The sequence below is a fragment of the Balaenoptera ricei genome, chromosome 20 (assembly GCF_028023285.1).
Source record: "Balaenoptera ricei isolate mBalRic1 chromosome 20, mBalRic1.hap2, whole genome shotgun sequence".
Taxonomy (NCBI): domain Eukaryota; kingdom Metazoa; phylum Chordata; class Mammalia; order Artiodactyla; family Balaenopteridae; genus Balaenoptera; species Balaenoptera ricei.
Genome location: NC_082658.1, coordinates 52,982,733 through 53,003,821, shown reverse-complemented (window position 1 = coordinate 53,003,821; position 21,089 = coordinate 52,982,733). Strand labels below are relative to the sequence as shown.

General features: G+C 56.1%; 1 protein-coding gene across 4 annotated transcripts in view; it reads right to left on the bottom strand.

The window, feature by feature from the left end:
* PITPNM3 (PITPNM family member 3) overlaps positions 1–20,826 on the bottom strand; it is a 91,429-nt gene extending 70,603 nt beyond the window's left edge. For 2 of the 4 annotated variants that reach the window (XM_059906765.1, XM_059906766.1), the window contains exons 1-2: positions 3,510–3,560; positions 2,746–2,841 (exon numbers count right to left, since the gene is read on the bottom strand). In XM_059906765.1, the coding sequence (XP_059762748.1) occupies positions 2,746–2,841; positions 3,510–3,537 (124 nt within the window). In that variant the 5' untranslated portion in view covers positions 3,538–3,560. Of the gene's footprint in view, positions 1–2,745; positions 2,842–3,509; positions 3,561–19,996; positions 20,077–20,755 lie in introns of those variants that run through there. The other 2 variants (XM_059906770.1, XM_059906767.1) reach the window with 2 other exon arrangements.
* Positions 20,827–21,089: the final 263 nt, after the last annotated feature.

Sequence of the window (21,089 nt, the reverse complement as noted above, 5' to 3'; positions counted from 1 at the left end):
TACCAGCCGCCCTGAGGCCCCATGCCTGCTGCCACAGCCCAGGGAGCTGGCATCCTGCCCAGGGGATTGTTATGGTCCCGGATAGCTCCATACTCCTACCTGACTTCCCCCCAGTCCCTCCCATGCCTTACATGCACAATCAGAGCCCCCAGAGCCTAAGGGTCTTCCTCTGCTACTAGACCATGAGCCATGAAGGTCTCTTGTCCCACCAGCTAAACCCTAGTGCTGGACAAGTGGGATGGAGCTGAAGGAAGAAAGGGAGGGAGGAGGGCCCCATTTTCAGTAATAAGTCGAAGAAAAGGGCCTGACCTGGACACTAAGCTCCTGGGCTCCAGCCCCTCTGCCCCCACCTCGCTGTGTGATCTTGAGAGGTCCCTTCCATGCTCTGGCCTCTGTTCCTGACAATATGGCTCCACCACGGCTGGAGGTGGAACTGCAGAGGCAGCAGGATGCAGGTGGGGGCAGAGACCACACCCAGGCCAGGGTCAGGGCTCAGCCTGGGCTGGAGAACAGAGGCAGGGAGGTGACCCTTCAGAGCACGCCCAGAAAGCCGGACACTCATGGCCTGGCCCCAGATGCTGAGAAAGCTCTTGGGAGCAGAGAAGGAGGATGGCTTTACCTCTTACTGCCCTGAGCAGAGGAAATACGCAAAAGCCTTGCCCAGGGAGACCACAGGGAACAGACAGGAGGTGAGGAGTTGGCAATGCAGAACCAAAGAGGTTCCAGCAGCCTGTGGGCGGATCTTGGGGCTGAGCGCTAGAGATGCTCTGGGAGAGGTGACATAGGAAAGGTTCAGAGACATGAGGTTCAGAGGTCTGGTAGGAAGTGCTGAGAGGTGGAAGACAGGGAAAGAGATGGGAGAGTGTGTGATCCTGGGATAGTGGAGAGAAGGAGAGACGGAGGTGAGGAGAGCGGGGAGGAGATGAAACAAAGGAATAGAAGAGAAGGTGGGGCCACCCATAAGAGAGGAGTGAGAGGTGAGGCCAGTTTAGGAACTGCAGACAGAGCAGTGAGATCATGGGGGCAGAGGACAGAACGCTGAGGGTCCGCAGGGAGGGAAGCAGGTTGGACCCACAGCTGCTCAAAAGGAAAGCAGGTGCATAAGGCCCATGGGGATGGAGATGGAGCTGACCGGCGCCACCCGCAGACGCCTCCCGCAGGGAGCCATCATCGTCATCTGAGCCCTGATGAACTACAAAAATATTTTAAATGAAAGTGTTCTAAGCATCAAAATATTGAAGCCGTTGTTGTCACACTTTGGGTTAGTTGCTATGGAGAAAGTCAGCCCCGGCTGCCACTCCAATCAGACGCCAGTGGGAGACAGGAAAGAAGCCCCAAATGGGCTGGTTTGGGGTTGGCATCAGGGAGGGGGTACTCCATCCAGAGTCAAGAATGGGGGAGGCTCAGGCTGGGGCAGCGTCCCACTGCCCAACCCCACCGTGCCTCCCCGAAAATCACCTGAACTGGATACAGTCTCCATTTCTGGAGGCACCGAGCTGATAGGGAAACTGAGGCCCAGAGAAAGTGAAAGACTTGCCCAAGATCACAGAACGAGTCAATGACACGGCTGAGACCATGTCCCAAGTGTCCTGCTCTGGGTCCTGGGGTCTTGCCAGCACATGCTCTGTTTCTCTTTCAAGACCCCATTCAGCCAGTACTTCAAAGCTGGCCCCATCCCAGAAGTAAGTCAATCCCCCAAATATGGTGACTTCCCAGAATGGAGCTGAGCCAGCCAAGTGAGACTTGGGGACCCTCCTAGCCTGGAGACCCTCCTAGGCTTGTGTGTCTCACCCACCCTGGCACGGCCCAGGCCAGCATGTCTGTGAGGGTCCTCTCTCCTGAAGTCCAGGCAGACTCTGCCTTCCACTGGTCCCCTGCCCTGCACGTCCTCATCTCTGAGACCGTGCTCTCTGCCTGAAATGCCCACCCCATCTGGTGCCCTCTTCTCCAATCCTTGTAATGTTTCTTGTTTTCCCATCCTCACTTAGATAGCGCCCCCTGCTATGTCCGGCAGGCAGGCCACGCACCCAGCACTGAAATGCAGAGCTGATGTCCTCCCCTCCCTCGTCTCTCCCCTGAACATCTGCAATAATCTAACTGGTCCGCATCTCCACTCCAGCTCCCCCTCCCGTCTGTGGGCTGACCTTGAGAGTCACCTACTGGGTCACATGCAGCCTCATCTCTCCTTTCCCCCTCCCGCACGGGCCTCCAGTTCCCGGAAGGCCCCCTCTTTCCTGCTTCAGCACCATCATATCTGCTGCGTCTTCTGCCTAAGGCTCTTTCCTCCCACTCTTCTTCTAGCCAGCTCCTATCCTCAGTGCTGCAGAGAGGATATTAAGGACCTCCCCAGCCTAAATCAGGTACCCCCATCATCACTCTATTAACACTTGGTGCTTTTTACTCAGTGGTATTAGTTCCCATTTGTGACTGTATTTTTCTTTATGTAATTGTTTGACGTTTGCCTCTCCCACTAGACTATCAGCTTGATGAGGGCAGTGGCCACGCCTATCTGTTTACTGCAGTATGGTAAGCGCCTGAAATATTGTAGGAACTCAGCAAATATCTCAAAGAGTGAATGACTGGACGCTGAGCCCCAGCCCTGAGGGGACTCACAGATTGGGTAATAATGAAGCACGGAATTGCAGTGTCTGAGTGGGGAGACATACTAACTCCCAACAGGGATCCCCTTCTTGGAGCTTCTAAAAAGGTCACCCAGACAATGATGGGACAATGAGATTCACTCACCTCTAGCATCAAAGAATTCATCATCAGAGCTCTCCACTGAGTCGCTGAGGACATTTCGAAGGTGCCAGGGGGCACCACCGCCCGGGGGAGGGCCACCTGCCAAAGGAAACACACCTGTTAGCCAAGCTTGAGGCCGTGTCCTGGCATGAAGGAGGTAAACCCAGACTGCCCCTGGACCAAGGTTTAGTCGGCATCCTGCACGTCCCTGCCCTCCTGACTTCAAGTGCACAGCACCTCACAGAGCCCTCCCACTGCTATGCTCTCATTTAAGACCCAAATTCCTTTCTGAGACGGCTCAGTGGGGCAGGAACGAGAGTGCCCATTTTGCACACACCAAAACCGAGAGCAGAGGTAGTTAAGAGATGTTGCCAAGGTGACACGGTGTATCAGGAAGTATCAGGTAGGTTTTGCTGTGTTAATAAATGATCTTAAAACAATAACGGGGGCTTCCCTGGTGGCGCAGTGGTTGAAAGTCTGCCTGCCAATGAAGGGGACACGGGTTCGAGCCCTGGTCTGGGAAGATCCCACATGCCACGGAGCAACTAGGCCCGTGAGCCACAATTACTGAGCCTGCGCGTCTGGAGCCTGTGCTCCGCAACAAGAGAGGCCGCGATAGTGAGAGGCCCGCGCACCGCGATGAAGAGTGGCCCCCGCTCGCCGCAATTAGAGAAAGCCCTCGCACAGAAACGAAGACCCGACACAGCCATAAATAATAAAATAAATTAATTAATTAAAAACAAAATAACGGTTCATTCCTCACTCACACACAGGTAGGAAGGGGGCTCTGGCCATGGCGGTCACTCAAAGACCCCACCTTATGATGCCAGCATCTCGAATCGAGACTTCAAGTTCTGCAGAAGCTGGGGAGGAGAGCACAGAAAGGCACGCCCAGTCGTAAACGAGTCTTCCCACACGTGACAGACTTCTGCTCCTGTCATTGGCCAAAGCAAGTCACGTGACCAAGCCCAGCTTTAAGAGGGTGGAGGGAGGAGAAGCAGACACCCGGAAGGGCACTAGTGATGTTTGTTGCACACGTGTGCAGGCCAGGGAAGGACTGCAGCCTCCCCTGGGGAAAAAGCCCCACACTAAGAGAAGGGGGACCTGAACTTGAGTTCCACCCCGTCTCTGCCACTTGCAACCTCTGCGGCCATTTCCTCTCCATACCACAGCTTCAGTTTCCCCTTCTACAAAATATCGGCAACAATCAAGCCCGAGCTCAAAGGATCAGAAATAACGCATGCTCAGCGCCTCTATTTCGGGGGGCGCTCAGTGATGGTGACTGCTATGATTATTAATATCTGCAGAGGCCAGGACATGGGGCTGAGAGGTTCTCCAGAGCAGGCAGGAGCAAGTGCACATGGAGAACGTGGCCCCTTGCCCTGAACTCAGCCTCAACCCACCTCCTGCCCCGCGACCAAGGGGAGGAAGGCCAGAGGCAGAGCTGGGTCAGAAGCCTCTTCCCCTGCCCCCCATTCTCACAGCCCCCTTTACTTGCCACTTTGGGGCTCTCATAGAACCAGCTGGCGCCCGGCACATCCAGGAACCCCTCCACCTGCTCCCTGGACACGTGAACTACTGGAGATGGCAGATGAATTCCAATCTAATTGTAAACATTAAAACCATATAAGTGTTAGAAGAAAATTGACCTGGTAATTTTCCTGAGGAAATAATCAGAGAAGTATACAAAGATGGCAATATATAGTTGATCATCTTGGTGTTCTGGTAATTCCAGTAAACTGGAAGAAATCCCAGTGTCCATCCACAGAGGACCAGACATACATTCGTATACAGTCATCAAGGGAATTCTTTGCAACTGGTAGGAAAATCAAGTAGCTCCTTATGTATTGACATAGAAAGATGCCCACGGAGTATGGGTAGAAGAAAAAAAATGCACATTGGTCCCAGAACCGTAGGTATCTTTTGACCCCATTTTTGAAAAATATACTTATACCTGCACACTGAGGATATGTACAGCATGTTAGTTAAGAACTCAGGGTCTGAGGTTGGAAGAGGCCTAGATTCAGGCTCAGGCCCTTGCCTCTTAGAAGCTGTGTGATGTCAAGTGTGTCCCTTCACCTCTCTGTGCCTCATTTTCCTCAGCTATAAAGTGAGGAAAGCTCATACCTGCCCCATGAGCTTATTGTAAAGATGAAATAAAATACATCGAGGTGCTTAGCACAGGGCCTAGCATATAGCAAGTGCTCACAACAGTAATTATTATATAAATATACTCACACATGCATTAAAATGTCTGGAAGGACAGGCACCAAAACATCAATAGAGATTATCTCTACAGAGTAGAATTTGATAAGAAGCAGGGGAAACTCAATTTTTACCCTGCACATATAATTTCATATGACTATTAATTTTATAAATTCATCTTATCGGTTCTAAGACGTACATTTTTTTCACACTTCAACATCTTTAAAATTGGGGTGTGTCTTACATGATGGCATGTCCTCATTTAGTTGGCATTGTTTATTCTTTCCTGGGGTATAGAAAATAATGATGCATCTTACAATTGACTGCATCTTAATTCAATGGAAAACAGTAAAATCGCCATGCACACAAGGTACGTCTTCCTCCATATGGCCCTGGCCATCCAGTACATGTGGGTTCTTGCATCAGCAATGCCCCTACCTCAGTTTCCCCGTCTGTGCAATGAGGAACCTGACAGAGACTTTCCCCTGAAACTTTTCAACTCCGACTGATGTTTGAGGAGCCAGTCTGGCACATAGTAGATGTGGATGAACCAGTGAGAGGTGGGCATTCCCCCCGCCATGGCTAGAATGCCCATCACGATGCAGTCCTCAGAAAATCTGCTGCAGCCTCAGCTCACCCAGTCACCCTGCAGGATGCTGGCACTGTTCCCTGCCCTGAGCTCAGACCTCAGAACGTAAACTGTTCCTGAAGGGAGAGGCCAGCACAGGTCAGCCCAGGGACTCAGCCCTCCTGCCTGTCCCTCCTGCCCCACCCACCACAAACTCCCAAACACACACCCAGCTTGAGCTCCATGGCTTGGAGCCAGGCCAAAAGCACTTTCTGAAACACAGAAAAGGCAGAGGCCACAGGAAACACTGACCTGCGAGTCACTTCTAGGTGTAAAGCTGGATCTGCCCTACACTCCCTGTGGGGACTCTCTAAGCTTTTGATTCTCACCCAACAGTGTGGATGGCATGACAGGCTGATCAGCAATTTCCTGCCCGTGACCCCTGGATTTATTGCAAGGGAGTTTGAAAATCCAGATTCACCATAACTGAGTATTTCTAACGTGGATATGGGACCGTTTCCCAAATGTATGTGGGGGGAAGTTCTAGCTAGTGCAACAAGACAAGAAAAAGAAATAAAAGGTATACATGTTGGAAGAGAAAAAACAAAACTGCTTTTATTCTCAGATGGCATGATTGTCTATCTAGAAAACAAAAACTCTGCAAAATCTACAAAAAAAGAACCTACTGGAACTAATAATTGAGTATAGCAAGATCGCAGGATACAAGGTCAAAATACAAAAGTCAGTTGCAATCCTGTATGTCAGCAATGAACTGGAATTTGAAATCTGAAAAACAATACCATTTACAGTAGTATCAAAATAAAATAAAGAAGTGCTTAGGTATAAATCAAATGTATGTGAAGATTTCTGTGATTCAAAAAATACGATCACTTAAAATTCTTCTTGATTTTACACTAATTTTATATGTTTTCTCCTATAAACCTATCCCTTTTATAGATGCTAAAGGTATAAAAACTATCAGACGTCCTATATCAATGTGCAAATATCCCCTGTTGTCCAAATCGATCCCATTACTAAGAAAGCAAGAATCAGGAGAGTCAGGACAGTCATATCAGCCTCATCTACTTGGTTCCTGAGTTTTGGATGGTGAGCAGCAAGGGTTTAAGTAGCGATGGGTTGGTCTGAAGATGCATCTGAGTCGATTTGGGTCCTGAGTTTGGATAGTGAGGGTTCAGCAAGAAGGTCCTGGTTATGGTGGGTCTCATACCTGTACAGTATATACTCCACCTGAGAATGAAGAAGGGCAAGGATATTCCTGCCAACCTCTCCCTCCTAAATAGAGTGTGTGCTGGAGCCTGAGGAAAAGAGGAGAGCTCTGGAAGTTGTCCCTCCCTCACTCCCACCACCACATCCATCCTTGCAGGCCACCATCGTCTTAGGTCACCGCAACACCCATAACATGTGTGACGGGCCGGCCTTGGTGAGAATCCCAGCGGGGAGAACCCGCCAGCAGGGAAGGTTGCAGGGAGGCCAGTTCAGCTCCATTTGAGGGAGATGTTCTCCCAGCTAGAGGTGGGCAGAGAGGGAAGGGGCTTCTGGGTGTCAAAGGGAGCTGTCCGTCCTGCAAGGCACTGTGTGAGTTGCGAGGGACACTGAGGTGAATAAGAGGGACAGGGCGGGGCCCTGCCATGGGGCCCTCCCAGCGCTTACACTCTGCGGGGTGTGGGTGATGGGTGGCAGTGAGCAGGGAAAGCAGACCTGGAACAAGGAAGCAGCAAAGATCATTTCAGCAGCAGAAAGTGCTGGGAAGAAAATAAAACGGTCCCTTCCTGCCTGCACCGCGTCCTCCTTCCTTGAGTGTCTCCTACGGTGTAATTACAGCCTAGAGAATAGACAGGCGTGAACGCGTGGATCTGTACATCCACCGAGGGATGACGAAAAGGGCGATCGGCCCCGTCATCAAAAGAACTCTGTCACCTGTTCGAGTTATAAACGCGGAACCAGCGCTGTTTCTCCTTCCACATGAACCCTTCACCTGATTGTTGACCCTCCTTTGTGGCCGAAATCTACAGTTGATTTTCTCTTCAAAGGCATCTTTTATCTGGTTTACTTTTATCTTCTTTGTTTTCAAAATGCATACCTGCACTGGTTTTTAAATACACACTATAAGTTTGTTTAAACCTGCTACAGTCCCTCCCTCCTTGCGAACAACCTCTGGAAAGGTAGGTATGTGGAGGGATCTCAGTTATCTACCCTGGTGTAAAAAAGAACCTATAAGAACGGATGATGTTAAGAAGCAGCCATCACCTGGCTTCTGGGTGGAAGATGTTCCCTTCGTCTCTTCCTTCAGGGTGCAGGCTTTTTAGTGAACGGCAAAGATCATACTTCAAAAAAGGAAAACAGTGATAGACAGAGTATCTTGGGAGGGGTGTGAGGGGAAGACTTTTCTGAAAAGGTGTCAGATCAGTGGAGACTTGAATGATGAGAAAGAGCCAGACATGCTAAGCGCGAGTGTGTACGTCTGTATGTGTATGCATGCTCCTGGCACACGCGCGTGGGATGGACAGACAGAGGAGAAGGATGAGAGCCTGTGATAAGAGCTGCAACAAGTGGCGGAGGGGGAGACAGGTGTAAGGGGAGGTGAGAGACGAAATGGAGCCAGACCAGGTAAGATTAGGGTTAAGTTTAGGGTTAGGATAAGGTAGGGGGTTGCCTGCTTGCTGTGGATGGGAGCTCAGAACAGGTGGATTTTAAGGTTCCAACCTCCACCCAGAGTCTATCACCTGCACACTTCAGGAAGAGGGAAACACAGACGCCCAAGAGGGTCAGGAAGTCTCCCAAGAGATAGGGGATACAGGTCAGGTGGCTAAAGGCCACACGTGATCTTGAGAGTCAGAGAAGGTGGGTGCCATGATCCCAGAACAGTGAGGGCAAAGGCCCAGAAGTACAATCTCCTTGAGGTGGGTCCCTGCCCTTCACCTCTCTGCATTTTCTGTGTCCAGTACAGGGTCCCAGGTGGAAGAGGGCCAAGGGGTGTTTGGCAAACAAGCTAATGAACAAAAATGATCTGCTAGTTGCTTCACAGGTATTATCTAAAGTAATCCTAACCAAGCCTCGTGGAGTAGGTGTCATGAATCCCCATCTTACAGCTCAGGAAATAAAGTTCAGAGGTGTGAAGTCATTCGACTGAGGTCATAAAGCTAATAAGTGATGGAAGCAAGATTTGAACCCAGGTCCATATGACTCCAGGGTCTGTGCTCAGGACCACCATGCTGGGTGCTCTGTAGCAGAGCTCAGGGCGCGGGGCCCAGGTCTCTTCTCTTCCCTTCCCAGGCTGCAGAGTTCCTTCCGCAACCCCAAGGCTCAGCCTACTTCTTCCAGCAGACTCTTCTGTCCCACCTTCTCTACCACACTTATTCAAAACTCTAAATCAGGGGACTTCCCTGGGGGTCAAGTGGTTAAGACTCCGCGCTTCCAATGCAGGGGGTGTGGGTTTGATCCCTGGTTGGGGAACTAAGATCCCACATGCCTCGAAGCATGGCCAAATTTTAAAAAAAACCTCTAAATCAGGATAAAAGAGAAAGGGGAATATCCCAATCCTTCCCGGCAATCCAGAGAGAAACAAACGACCCTTCACACCCCACGATGCGCTGGTCCCCCAGCAAAGCTCGGGGTAGGGTGGGGGGCCTGCAGTGGGAGGGGCTGCAAGGAGCCATCCCCGCCCTCTCTCCTGGCGCATCTACCCGCCGCCATCAGGTCCAGTGCGGTCTCCTCGACCTTGTCTCTGGCCTGGGTCTCCCCAGCGTGGGTGCAGCCAGAGGTCACCCACTTCCCCACCTTGGCCCTGGCTCCCAGGGACGCAGGAATAGGCAGACGGACAGATGGACGGGAGCCAGCAGTGGGTACTCTGCCCAGTACCAGGGACCCCAGGGCAGCCCCGGCGTGAGGGTCAGCCCCACCAGAAGGGAGTCACCGCCCTGCTCTCAGGAGCCCAGTCTGAGGGGGAAGACATTTCACGGTGAGGAAAGCCCTGGCACAGTAAAGTGAGGGAGGCGGGTATTGGCCGACTCTTCCTGGGCCAGACCTTGGGCCCGGGGGTGCCCAGGAGGAAGGAGTTGGGGACAGAGCTGAATGGGCTCAATCCTGGCTCCTGGGTGCCAGCCTCGGGGCCCAGCCCTGCACAGCCCCTGCACAGGGCACAGGACAAAGTAGGGGTGGGCAGCCTGGCCTCTGGGCTAAATGCCACCCCTACCTCATCTCAGAGGTGTGGACAGGACCTCCCAGAGGCAGACACCCTGCAGGCTGAAGGGCCCAGAGGCCTTCCTGGGGGAGGAGGCCCAAGCTGAGCCTTAAAGGAAGGGTGGGCAGGGTTGGCCAGGCTGGGGCAGGGTGGGAGGGAGTAGAGACATGGGTCAAAGCAATCGGGCCATTTCCAAGAGACGCTGGATCCAGAACCTTCTCCTCAAGAGTAAGAAGTCTGGCTCATCAGAGCAAGGGAGGGGACATAGGCGTCTGCTGTGACAGCCACGGCCCTGTGGGTGTTCAAGTAACACCTACCAATTTCCAGACCTCCAGGGAGTCACAAGCACCTCTGAGCTGGCCAAGGTGGGCTGCCTGGCACTGAGCCTGCTGCCCGTGACCGTGGCCGCAGCTTCGGTGCCCGGTCCTGCCTGAGGCCACATCTGAAACCACGGCCCGGCAGGCCTGCTGGATTCCAGCAATCTGTGCCTCGGAAGAGGACGGGGCCGAGGGGGAGAAAAGAGCTCGGCTGTGGGCTCATTCAGGCAGGCCCCTCGTCTCCAGTCTGTCTCTGTCTCCTCTGTCTCTCTGTCTCTTACACACACACACACACACACACACACACACACACACACACACAGGCACGAGGATGGCAGGTTCTACAAGCACAAGCATCTGGGTCTAACTGCTGGCAATCAATGCTGCAGAAACCATCAGGCTGCCACACATCCCGTGGGCAGTGGGAGCCCCGTGGACACATAGAGTCCAGAGCCTAAATGTGGCCCACACAGCCACACACACACACACACACACACACACACACTTAGAATCACACTTCACAGTTCTGGCCTGGGGTCCCAGGGGTCCATCCACTTGCTGGATGCTGAGTGAGAGATGCAGAGTCCGAGTAAGGCTCCTACTGGCAGGTGGGGGGGACTCTGAAGGCCCCCCTCCTCTCTGCCCCTCCTCCCGTAGCCCTGCCTTCCTCCTCTCACTGTCAACTCTGCCACTTCTCAACTGGTGATCTTAATAAATGTCACTACACCACTCTGTGTTCAGTCTCCTCCTCTGTAAAATGGGGGTAATAATAGTCCTTCCCTAGGGTTGCTATGAAGATTACGTGAATGAATATTCGAAAAAGGTTTGGCATGGTGCCTGGCACTCAGTGCTATAAAAGGGTTTGTTAAATAACATAAATAAATCATGATATCCACGGGCCTTTCTTTGGTCCTTTCACAGGTGGGAGCTCCCAAGAGTGGGCCCCTCTCCTTCTCCTCCAGCCCCTGGAATGGGAGCCCAGAGGGCAGAGCAGGAACTGCCCTCCTCACCCTGAGGCTGGAGGCTCCCAAGCCCCAACACTCTTGGGGCTGCTCCTGGTGCACGGCTGGCCCTTCTCTCCTCTCCACCGGCGCAGCTCCCTGGGGCTGTGTCTTATCTGCTCCCCAAACCTTGAGCTACCTAAGGCCAGGACCTGCTCTGTCTGCAAGCCCCTCCACCCAAAAGTCTGGGTTCCAGTAACACGTAGCCACTGGGAAGGGCCCCCCCCCCACCCCCCAGCCCATACCATGTTCTTTCCCTCCAAGACTTTGCTCCTGAACGTCCTGGTACCTGAAATACCCTCCATCCCCACCCTACCCCAGCTGAAAGCCTTCCTTGACCCCAGTGCTGGTCTGGGTGCCTGCCTCTTCCGTACTTCCATAACGTCCTTTACCTGTGCCCATCAGAGCACCAATCTGCAGACCAGGTCCAGGCCTGCCTGTCCCACTGGGCTGTGGGTTCCCCCAGGCAGAAACCCGGTAGGAATCCTCCCCAGGCCCATAGCCTCTCCCAGCCCAGGGCTGGGCACAGAGAAAGCTCTTGTTACACTCAGCATGGCCCAGCACCAGGTAGATCTCAGGAGGGCCCCCTCTCAGGGAAGTATCCCATAGGGAATGTCCTCAGGCCCCCTCTCTGGGTCAGGATGAGTCTGACCAGACCAATCAGGGCCAACCAGCCCATGCTCAGCCTTCAAGGGGCTATGGGGCCACCCAGGGAGAAACAAGAGGCCAGGAGAAGCTGATTCCAGAAAAAGGCATTATTGAAGGAAACCAGTGCTGGTTGGGGGTTGGTTGCTATAGAAACATGTCCTAACTATCTCCCAAACTGCTGTATGCGCCACTGATGAGCTCGTGTGCTGGGCTGTTTCAGGGCACATGCCAGGAGTCCCAGAAGGGCCTGTGTGCTGGGGTTCCCAGCACCTGGAACCCCGATCCTGGAGGACCCTGAAGGAATCCAGCTTCCAGGGGACCCACGTAGCTCCATCAGTCCAGGGGTGGACTCAAGAATTGAGGCTGAGGCTCCGGGATGCAGAATTTTCCTGAGACTAGCCATGGCCCAACCTTGACCTCGACCACAGCCTAACCTCGAGCTGACCACAGATCAAGTCACAACCCCGATCCCAGAACAACTGGGACCTGAACTCAAACCAGGCCATGAAGCTGAGCACAGGCCAAGCCACACACTAAGCCTTGACCCAGTCATGGACCCAGCCACACGTTCGGCAATGACTCAAAAAAAAAGGAATGCCTCTAGCCACCGACTGAGGCCTCACCCCGGCCATAAACAGCACCAGGCACAATCAAGGCACTGTATCCTATAACTTCAAGGCTATTTTCACAGCTAACACTAAATTCTGTACAGCATTTTACACCACTGCCAGGGATTTGCACGGCCTTCACTTCCTATCATCCCCACGACAGCCCAGTGAGGTCAGTTCAGAAGGGCTCCGATCCCTCTTTGCGATGACAAAAGGGAAGCTCAGACGGGACCCGCCTCCCGTCACGCTCCCTGCACCTGGGGGTGGCCTGGGGGTGGGATGACAACCCCAGTCTCCCAGCAGGACACAGTTGGGCCAACCAGTCGCTTTGGGAAAAGATGTGCTTTTTGAAGACCTGCTGGTATCTCATAAATATGCCACTTAAATACCCATTAATTACCTGATTTAGGAGAGGATTAGTGATTAATAGCTTTGGCTATCTATTGTACTTTCATTTGCTCTGCCAGTTCGGCCCCCAACAGTTCAGAGTTGTTTGGAACAATTCTCTCAAGCCCCAGATGTCCCCGCTCTGTCCCACCAGACTCTTGCTCTGTAAGGGAGAGGCTTTCTCCTGCCTCTAAAGGGAGCTCCCAGAGCACCTGCCAATTCACCACTGATGGCTCTGCCACCTGCAGGCTTCTCAGGAGGACGGGGGAGGGGGGGAGCCCAAAAGACAGGACAGAGGGGCCCCTTGCGATCACCCCAGGACCCACTGTGGGGAACAGGGAACAGAGACCAGGAGGAACCCAGGCATCCAATCAGGGCATGGGGAGACCAGATTGGGGAGGGTCACAGAGTCAGCGGAGGATGCGGGGGGCTCCTTTAGAGCCGCCACCTCAATGAGCTGGCCGGCTTTTTGGTAAGGTCACCGAAGGCTACCGTCAGCCTGAAGCGAGCGGCAGTAGAGGAGCTGCGCCCACCAGCCAGGGCCAAGGTGACTCCGACGGGCCATTTGTGCTACCTGCCACTCTGGAGTTACTACAGAGCAAGGATGGGGCCCAAGGTTGCCTCTGCCCCAGGCGCTGCATTTGGTGCCAAATCACAGCACCGGGAATTGCCAGCCGGGACCCCGGAGGCAGGGCTGCGTAATGCTCTCACCGCTGCTCCAGATTACACTGTACAAGAAGGAAACAAAAAGGCAGCAAAGGGATAAACACCACCCCACCCCACCCCCCACTGGGCAGTAATGGGAAGGCTGAAAATAGCTCCTTTTACCACAAGGGATGATTTCAGAATTGCTCAGCTGAGACCAGCCTCACGGGAGGTGGGAAGTTGGAGGGCCGGCGGCAGGGGGCGGGGGCGGGTATGGCAGGCCAAAGGGAGTTCTAATCAGGAGGGCAGCAAGCTGGACCACGGCCACAGCCGCCCCAAACCCCCCAAAGACAGATTCGTGGAACAGCTGCAGGCCCTCCAGCCCGCAGCCCGGCTCCTGCCCACCTAGATCTATCCCCGAGGAGGTCAGGAGCGCAGGACATGACGTGCTCTGCAAATACTGAGCCGAGCAAACACAGCATCGGCGGCAGACAGCTCAGAAGCTGCCTCTCAGATCCACCAGAACTCAACGCCCCTCCCAGACAGAACCCAATGCGTTTCTATTTTTGCTTTCAACCCTTGTTTGGCATCCCCGGCTAACAGACGGCTACTTCCCCTCCCCCCTGAACAGCGGGTCATCTGGGAGGGGGAACACCTCGCTGGCCTTCCCTGCCCCAGGTCTGCAAATTAACAGGCTGACCCTCAAAGCGGAAGGTGAGGCTCCAGACAAGCACACACACATCCCTCCACCAGGACACCTGCAGAGAACAGCTTGACGCCCGAGAACTCCGGTTTCCAGAGGCAGATGCATTAGCACCTGCCCCGCTGCCAGCCCTGACCGCCCCAGAACCACAACGCCCTCCCCCGCAGGTCCTGTAGTCACCCCACACTCAGGTCACAGCCCAAGTCCCTACGTGCCACCCCCAGCCTCAGCCGGGCCCCAGCTTGAGCCGTGACACCATCTGCGAGTGAACCTCACGAATGCCACCCTGGGGAGAGTCTGGAGGGGGCGGGGTGGGGGCCCCACTGCAGGGACCCAGCGCCCACCCACAGCCACTGACAGGCAGGGGCACCTCACACGCGCGCCCCCCGGTGGCCACACGGCTGTGCAGGCCTCCGCAGGCAGGCAGACGTGGGGCCCTGGAGGTGGCATTTACCTCCGGAGTGACTCACTAAGGCGCCCATTCGTTTGCGGAAGGCGCTGCAGTGTAGCATTTCCCTTCTCTTTAGAAAACAAGAATTTTAGAAGAGGGAGTATAAAGAGATTTGAGGGAGTGGGTGGGGAGCTCAGATCCCATTTGATTTCCAGACTCATCTGTTATGCATTCTCTCCTCCCCCCTCCCACTCCCAGCCCTTCCCCTGGGGGCCCGGGCTGCCCCCTTCCACGTGGCTCCTGGCTGCAGATCTGGTGATAGGCTGGGGCCCCGGGACCCCCAAGAGGCAGGTGCTCTCCATGTCCTGGTCCTCAGCTCCCCATTTGTCCTCCCATTCCCACCACCCTTGTGAGGGAGGAGAAGGGAGGAGGTGAGGGCCCAAAAGGCACAGTAAAGCCAGTGGGGAGCGAGGCCAAGAAGGAAAAGAGAGCAATGTTTGAGCTGGCGCAAACTCAGAGCTGTCCTGTCCCCCGAACTCATTCCTTCCCATTCCCCTTTTACAAATGAGGAAACTGAGGCCAGAGGGGCAGTTCAAGGGCAACCAGTGACAGAGCCAGGTCTGTTCTTTGTTACACAGTCCAACTCCTAGGAATGCTGAATCCCAGAGAAGACGAGACCTAAGTTCTAATCCCAGCTCTGCCTCTGACTTTATGTGTGACCCTAGAACCAGACACTTAACATTGCCAGGCCTCAGTTTTCTCATCCATAAAATGGGAATAACATCAGCCCTACTTCGTGATAATCCCTGACCCTCTCCCTCCCTCTCCCAAGCCTGGAATCCCAGAGGATTTCTGGGAGGCACCCAGATCCTACTGAGTAGCTCCCAGTCCTCAAAGCCTCACTGGTCTTGGGAGTTCACACCCTCTGTCGTTGAAGACACCAGAGCTCAGAGAAAAACCCTTTGCCTTTCTGGCCTCGGTCTCCCACTTGCATAATTAACAGGTAGGACCAGAAGATCTCCAAGCCTCTTCTAGCCATGAATTACCACTGTATACTAAGATGTATATGAGAAAACATCCCACTTTCTGGCCAGTCCAACACAGACATGGCCCCAGCAAAGGGGGCCTAGCCATGTCCTCATACTCTGTGTTCCACCACTCGAACACCAGCTAGGACTGGGGCTTCATGCACTGGGGGTAGGACTCTGTTTTAACTGTACTGTCTTTGACTCACCACACCACACCACAGCCAGGGCTAAGAGGCAGCAAAGGGTCTCAATCTGGGGCCTGCTGGGGCCTGCCAGGTCGGCTGCTGTGACAGGTAACTCAGCAGAGGAACCAGAGACTGGCCCAAGCTCCAGCACTTCCCCGACTGCACGGAAGGCCCCGAAGGCTTCCTGGAGGCAGAGTTTTCGAAAGGCCTTGAGTTGGGACACGGTCATCTGATATGGCGCTAGCCTTCTCCCTAAGAACCTGAAAAGGTGCATTTGCAATCTCCACGCAGAAACGTGATGCTCTTCCCCAGATACACAGCGAAGCCATCCCAGCACCCTCGGCCTGGGAGTTTCTGAGTCGTGCCTCAAATCTCCTGGCACCTCCCCAAAGTCCTGAGAATCCCAGAGTTGGTCCCTTTCCGAAGCTTCCAAATGTTCTGTCCTCTGAGAGCTCCGGCCACTCCCCACACCACCACCTGGGAGCCGTGAAGCAGGGGGCACAGAAGAAGGTCTGGCTTTGGGATGGTGAGGGGGCAGCTGACTCAGCAGAACAAGGTCCCAGCCAAAACTCTAGAAACACAGGTTCTGGGCCCAGGTCTGCCACTACCTTTTTCTGTGGCCTTGGGCAAATACCTACACCCCACACCCCAGGCCTCAGTGTCCCCTCATGGTGAGGGCTTTGAACATGAGTTTCTGGAAGCATCCTCTCAGCTCTGCCACTATAGGATCAGTATTTTACTCACTCGAATTACTGGGTTTGATACAGTCCAGCCCTCTGGCTCCGCCCCTCAGAGCAGAGGCCAACACCTGGGAGCAAATAAACTGGTTCCTCCCTCCAGCCTGGAAGGCCCAGCCCTGTGGCCCCAGCCCGGCCTCTCCAGATGGTCCTGGCCCAGCCTGAGAGGTTCCAAGACCCTCTTGGCTGTTGTCTCTGTTCCTGCCCGGCGGGGCCTTCCACTTGCCCTGCCCCTGGGCGGGCAGACACCCCTGCCAACATGCTGGGGTGTGGAGGGACGGGTAGAGGGGCCCAGGGAGGAAGGGAGGGGCCGTGCGGCTGGCAAGAACCAGCACAAACTCTTCCCAACTAAGACAGCCCTGCCAGGCTGGCCTCGCTTTGCCCCCCCAGGAGCAGACAGAGGGATCTGTCAAAACACCCAAGCCTTACACAACCCTCCCATCCTCCATGCTCTCCGGAGCTCCTCTCGGCCTTCTGCACCCCCCTAGGGACGCTTCACCCCAGCCAGACAGATTTCTCCACCCTTGGGCACCTCCTCCCCACCCACCCCCATTCCCACCCGCCATACCTACACCTTTCCCGTCCCACCCTCCTAGCCTCACCTGCCCGTGGAAGCCTGCCCCTTGCCACCTGCCTGTCCAAATTCTGCCAGCCTTTAAGGCCCAACTTCTAGAGAAATTCGGCCTTCGCTGTTTCAAGCCACCACTGGCCTCCTCCCTGTCTGCACCGCACTTGAGGCCTGAGCTCGGTGCATTTCCCGGCCCCTCCCCACTGCCAGCCCTCACCTCCCTACTGCAGACTTTCATCCCCAAGGTAGGCCTCTCTCCTCCTTTGTCCACTAGACGGAGCGCTCCCTCAGGGCAAGACCAATGGCTCTCCTCCTCTTGCCTTTTCTCTCAAGACTGGACACGGGGCACCATAACGATCCTGTTCTGTGTGCTGGAATCTCCCCAGAGATTTGGTAGTCGCCCCGTTGGGGATCCACCCTCTGCCTTTTATCCAATCCTTTCTAGGACTTGATTACATTTTCTCTTGTACCTGGGTTCTCCTGGCAGCATGGAAGTCCTTTTCACTGCCTTCCTTCAGCTCCTGTGTGACACAGTTGACATGGCCATGGCTGGCTGCTCAGGCTGTGCCCTGCACAGGTCTGGGACGCATTCACTAGACTACAATGTGATGACCTTGGAGTCATGCCCTATGGTGGCCCTGAGGCCCAAGCCCCTATCTCTAGTCAGTGGCTCCCTGGACCCGTTTTAGACGGAACACCTCACAGGTCAGAGAGCACACTCACTCATTCACAGACCAGATTCTCACAGCCTTCAGCCTCCTTTGGTTCTCATAGCACCCTCTCCTCCCAAGAGTGAAGACCTGATCATTTCTCACTGACCATCAGCCTGTCCATCCACGGTAGATGGTCCTGAATAGCCACTCCTGTCTGAGTTACAGCCCTTCCTTGGGCCTCAGTTTCTCTAGCTGTAAAGAGAGGGACTGGGGCTCCTACCTCCGAGGACTCCCTCTGTTCTAAAGCTCACCAGTCCATCCTACACAGATTTTGACATCCGTGCACACATCACCACAAGTTGTCTTCAAGTCAGCGAGCTTAGAAGCCTTAGGAAGAGAAGGGACCTTTACAAAATGCAAAGGAGCCCGGAAGAGCTAAGAAGAGGAGGAGCGATCCCCTCTTGCTGGGGTCAATCCCAAAGGCTCCTTGGGGCGGCAGCTGAGTGTGGGAGGGAAGAGCCTGGGTGGTTTGATCCACAGAGGAGGGCAGTCCGTGCTGCCCTGAGGGAAAGGGCCAAGCACGAAACTGCAGCAGGAAAGACAAAATGTTAGAACACCAGGCACTGATGCTCGAAGCAGAGCAGTTTTTGACCCGTCACTGGAACGAATTCCCATGGACTCTCAGTCTAGAGACCAAAGGACCCACAGACCAAGGTGGAGGGGCTGGAACCGCATCTTTGTTCTGGGAGGGGGGCAACCTACGAGGGTAGCAATGGAGAAAATACAGTACTCGGAGTCCTTACAGCCTGGGTCTACATCTAGGCTCTGCCCAGACCCTCTGGGCCACCTGGAGGGAGCTATTTCTCTGACAACCTGTTTCCAGATGTTTTAAAAAGGGAAGAGTAACACTTCCTGCCTCCTGGCATGGCTGTGCACATTGCCTGGTACCTCGGACAAGCAGCAATTGTTAACTGCTGTTGTGATGACAGGGCTCGGGCAGGTGATCTGTGCAAGGGGTGTGCATGTACTTGCACACACACAGGCAGCAGAGGCGCGGGGGCAGTGGGCGGGACACACACCCTGCCATGTGCCCTATGGGAGGAGCGGGGGTGGGTAAGGACCCAGGGAGACAGCCTTTCCCAGCCGCCTGGGGGGGAAAGGGGAGGGAAGTGAGAAAGGGGGTGCTTAGATGTGTTCCGTACTTGCTGTGTCTCACACAACCAGCCCCACCCCAAGGGGACTCCTCAGGGACAGAACAGGAGTGTATTCTCAGGCATCCAAATCACACACCCAGCATATGTACAGGGGCATCGGACCCGGCCCTTGGTCAGGGCAGCATTTGTGGGGTAGCAGTGGATTTACACACAGCCCAGCAGTATCCAGCCCAAGTGTGTGCAGGGGCGAACTCACACTCATGCCATCACTGTCATCGCTGGTGGGTAGAGGGTGGGGTTCATGCCAGACCAATGCCGAGTCCAAGGGGATGGCATGGCACCTGCCAACGTCACAGGCTGGGTGTGAGTTCACGGTGGATTTACACATGCCAGCCTCCCAAGCCAGCCCTGCTGTGTCCAGGCTTGCTGCCACCGTCGTTCCGCCGCCCTCCCAAGGCACCATGGGCCCAGAGAGTGCAAACAGGAGCAGAGTCTCCACCACCTCCTGGTCCCAGTGCCCAGCTCGGGGCCTGGCACAAAGCAGATGTTGGTGAATGAACGTCTGGCTGAATGAATGAACGAATGACTAACGCCCACTCCCTCACATCACGGGCCACACGGCCTGTGTCTGGGGGAGGGCAGAGCCCTGGGGACCCCAGAAGAGGCCCCGCTTCAGACCTCCGCACCTGAGGCTCTGCCTCCCAGGGTCCGGGAGGGGGGAGGGGGGAACGGCTCACTAGCCGGTGCGGAGCGGGGCACCCCTCCTTCCCCAGAAGAAATCTGGGTCTCCTGACTGAGCTGGGGGCGGGGGGGGGGGGGGTTGTCGCGTCCTGGATAGAGCGAGCGGCCGGACAAGGGGGCGCGTCCTGGTTGGCGCTGGGGGGCGTGGGATGGCGAGGCGGCCGCGGGACCTCGCCTTCGGTCCCCGCGCCCGGCTCTGCCCAGGGCCTCGGGAGGGCGGCGATCGCTCCCCACCGCCGGGCTGGGCAGAGGCGCCGCAGACCTGGCCCTTTCCGGCGGGGCGGCGGCGAGGGGACGCGGTGTCCCACGAGGTGACCGGGGGCGCAGGAAGGGCGCGGGGCGCGCGGAGCCCCCTCTCCACGCTCCCGGGGGCCCGCCGCGCCGCCGCCCCCTCAGCCCGCCCGGAACCTCCGCCCACCTGCGCCGGGGGCTCACCTGGGCCGGCGGCCCCCCCTCGAGACGCGCGGGTCCCTCCCCCCGCCGGCGGCCCAGCCCTCCCGGCGCCCGCCCTCACCTGCACGGCCCGCCTTGGCCATGGCCCGGGCGGCGGGCTCCGGCGGCGCTGCCCGCTCTCCTCGCGGCTCCCAGCCCGGCCCCGGCCGCCCAGCCGCCTCCGGCCGCGAGCGGACTCCGAGCGCCGCGCCCCGCGCCCCCGCCCCGCTCGCCGCGGCCGCCGCCACCGCAGCCGCCGCCGCCTCGCCGCTCCCTCCCGCTCCCTTAAAGGCGCCGAGCGGCGGCCGCGCCGGCCCCCCCGCGCCGCCGGGGAGGGACTGACGGAGGAAGGCGCCCAACGCCGCCCCCGCGGGCCCGCACCCCTGCCCGGGGCCGCGGCCGCCGCTCCGAAACGCTCCGCTCCGAGCCCCGGACGGGCGCAGAGACGCGGAGGCGCTGCGGTCCGGGCGGAGATGCGCACGCGGACCGCGAGTCGGGGGCGAGAGCCACTGAGACTGGGCGCTAGAGACAGCCCTGGGGCCGAAACACCGACGGGGAGAGGGGGAGAGAAATTCGGAGGAGATTCGAGACCCTGGCACCTGGAGAGTGACAGAGAGCAGAGAGGAGAGAGAGAAAGGAAGGGCGGGCACCGGGAGGCTCCCGCAAAGCCAAGAGAGAGGTGTCTCCAGGGGTCAGAGGCAGGAGATGGACCCCTCCATCAGCGCCAACTCCAGGCTGTCATTTCTAGAATCCACAACCTGGACCTGAACTAGCCTCAGAGGAGAAGGGATTTCTGTGCCCTTAGTTCTAAAGGAACTTGTAAAATACACGTAAAGCCCACCTGGGATTCCAGGCTGGAGCAGTCTGGGGAGGCCAGGAGCCTAGCTGTGAGCAGTAGCCCCCTGTGCTTCCCACACCTGGGACGCAGACATCCTGGTGAACAGGCCCAGCGGAGGCTGGGGAGACCGGGGTTGTGGCTTCTGCCTGGTGGAGGCTGGGGATCCACAGCCCAGCCCCAGCAGGGGGCGGGAGAAGGCCAGCTGTTTTGGTGACGCCTGGGTGGTAGCCAGATGGGCGGCCCCAGGGGAGAGCAGTCCTCTCCCTAGCTCAAGGCTGGGCCAGGTCGGTGGGCCCAGCAGATGTCTGCCCAGCCTTTGGCAGCTCCCAACATCCCC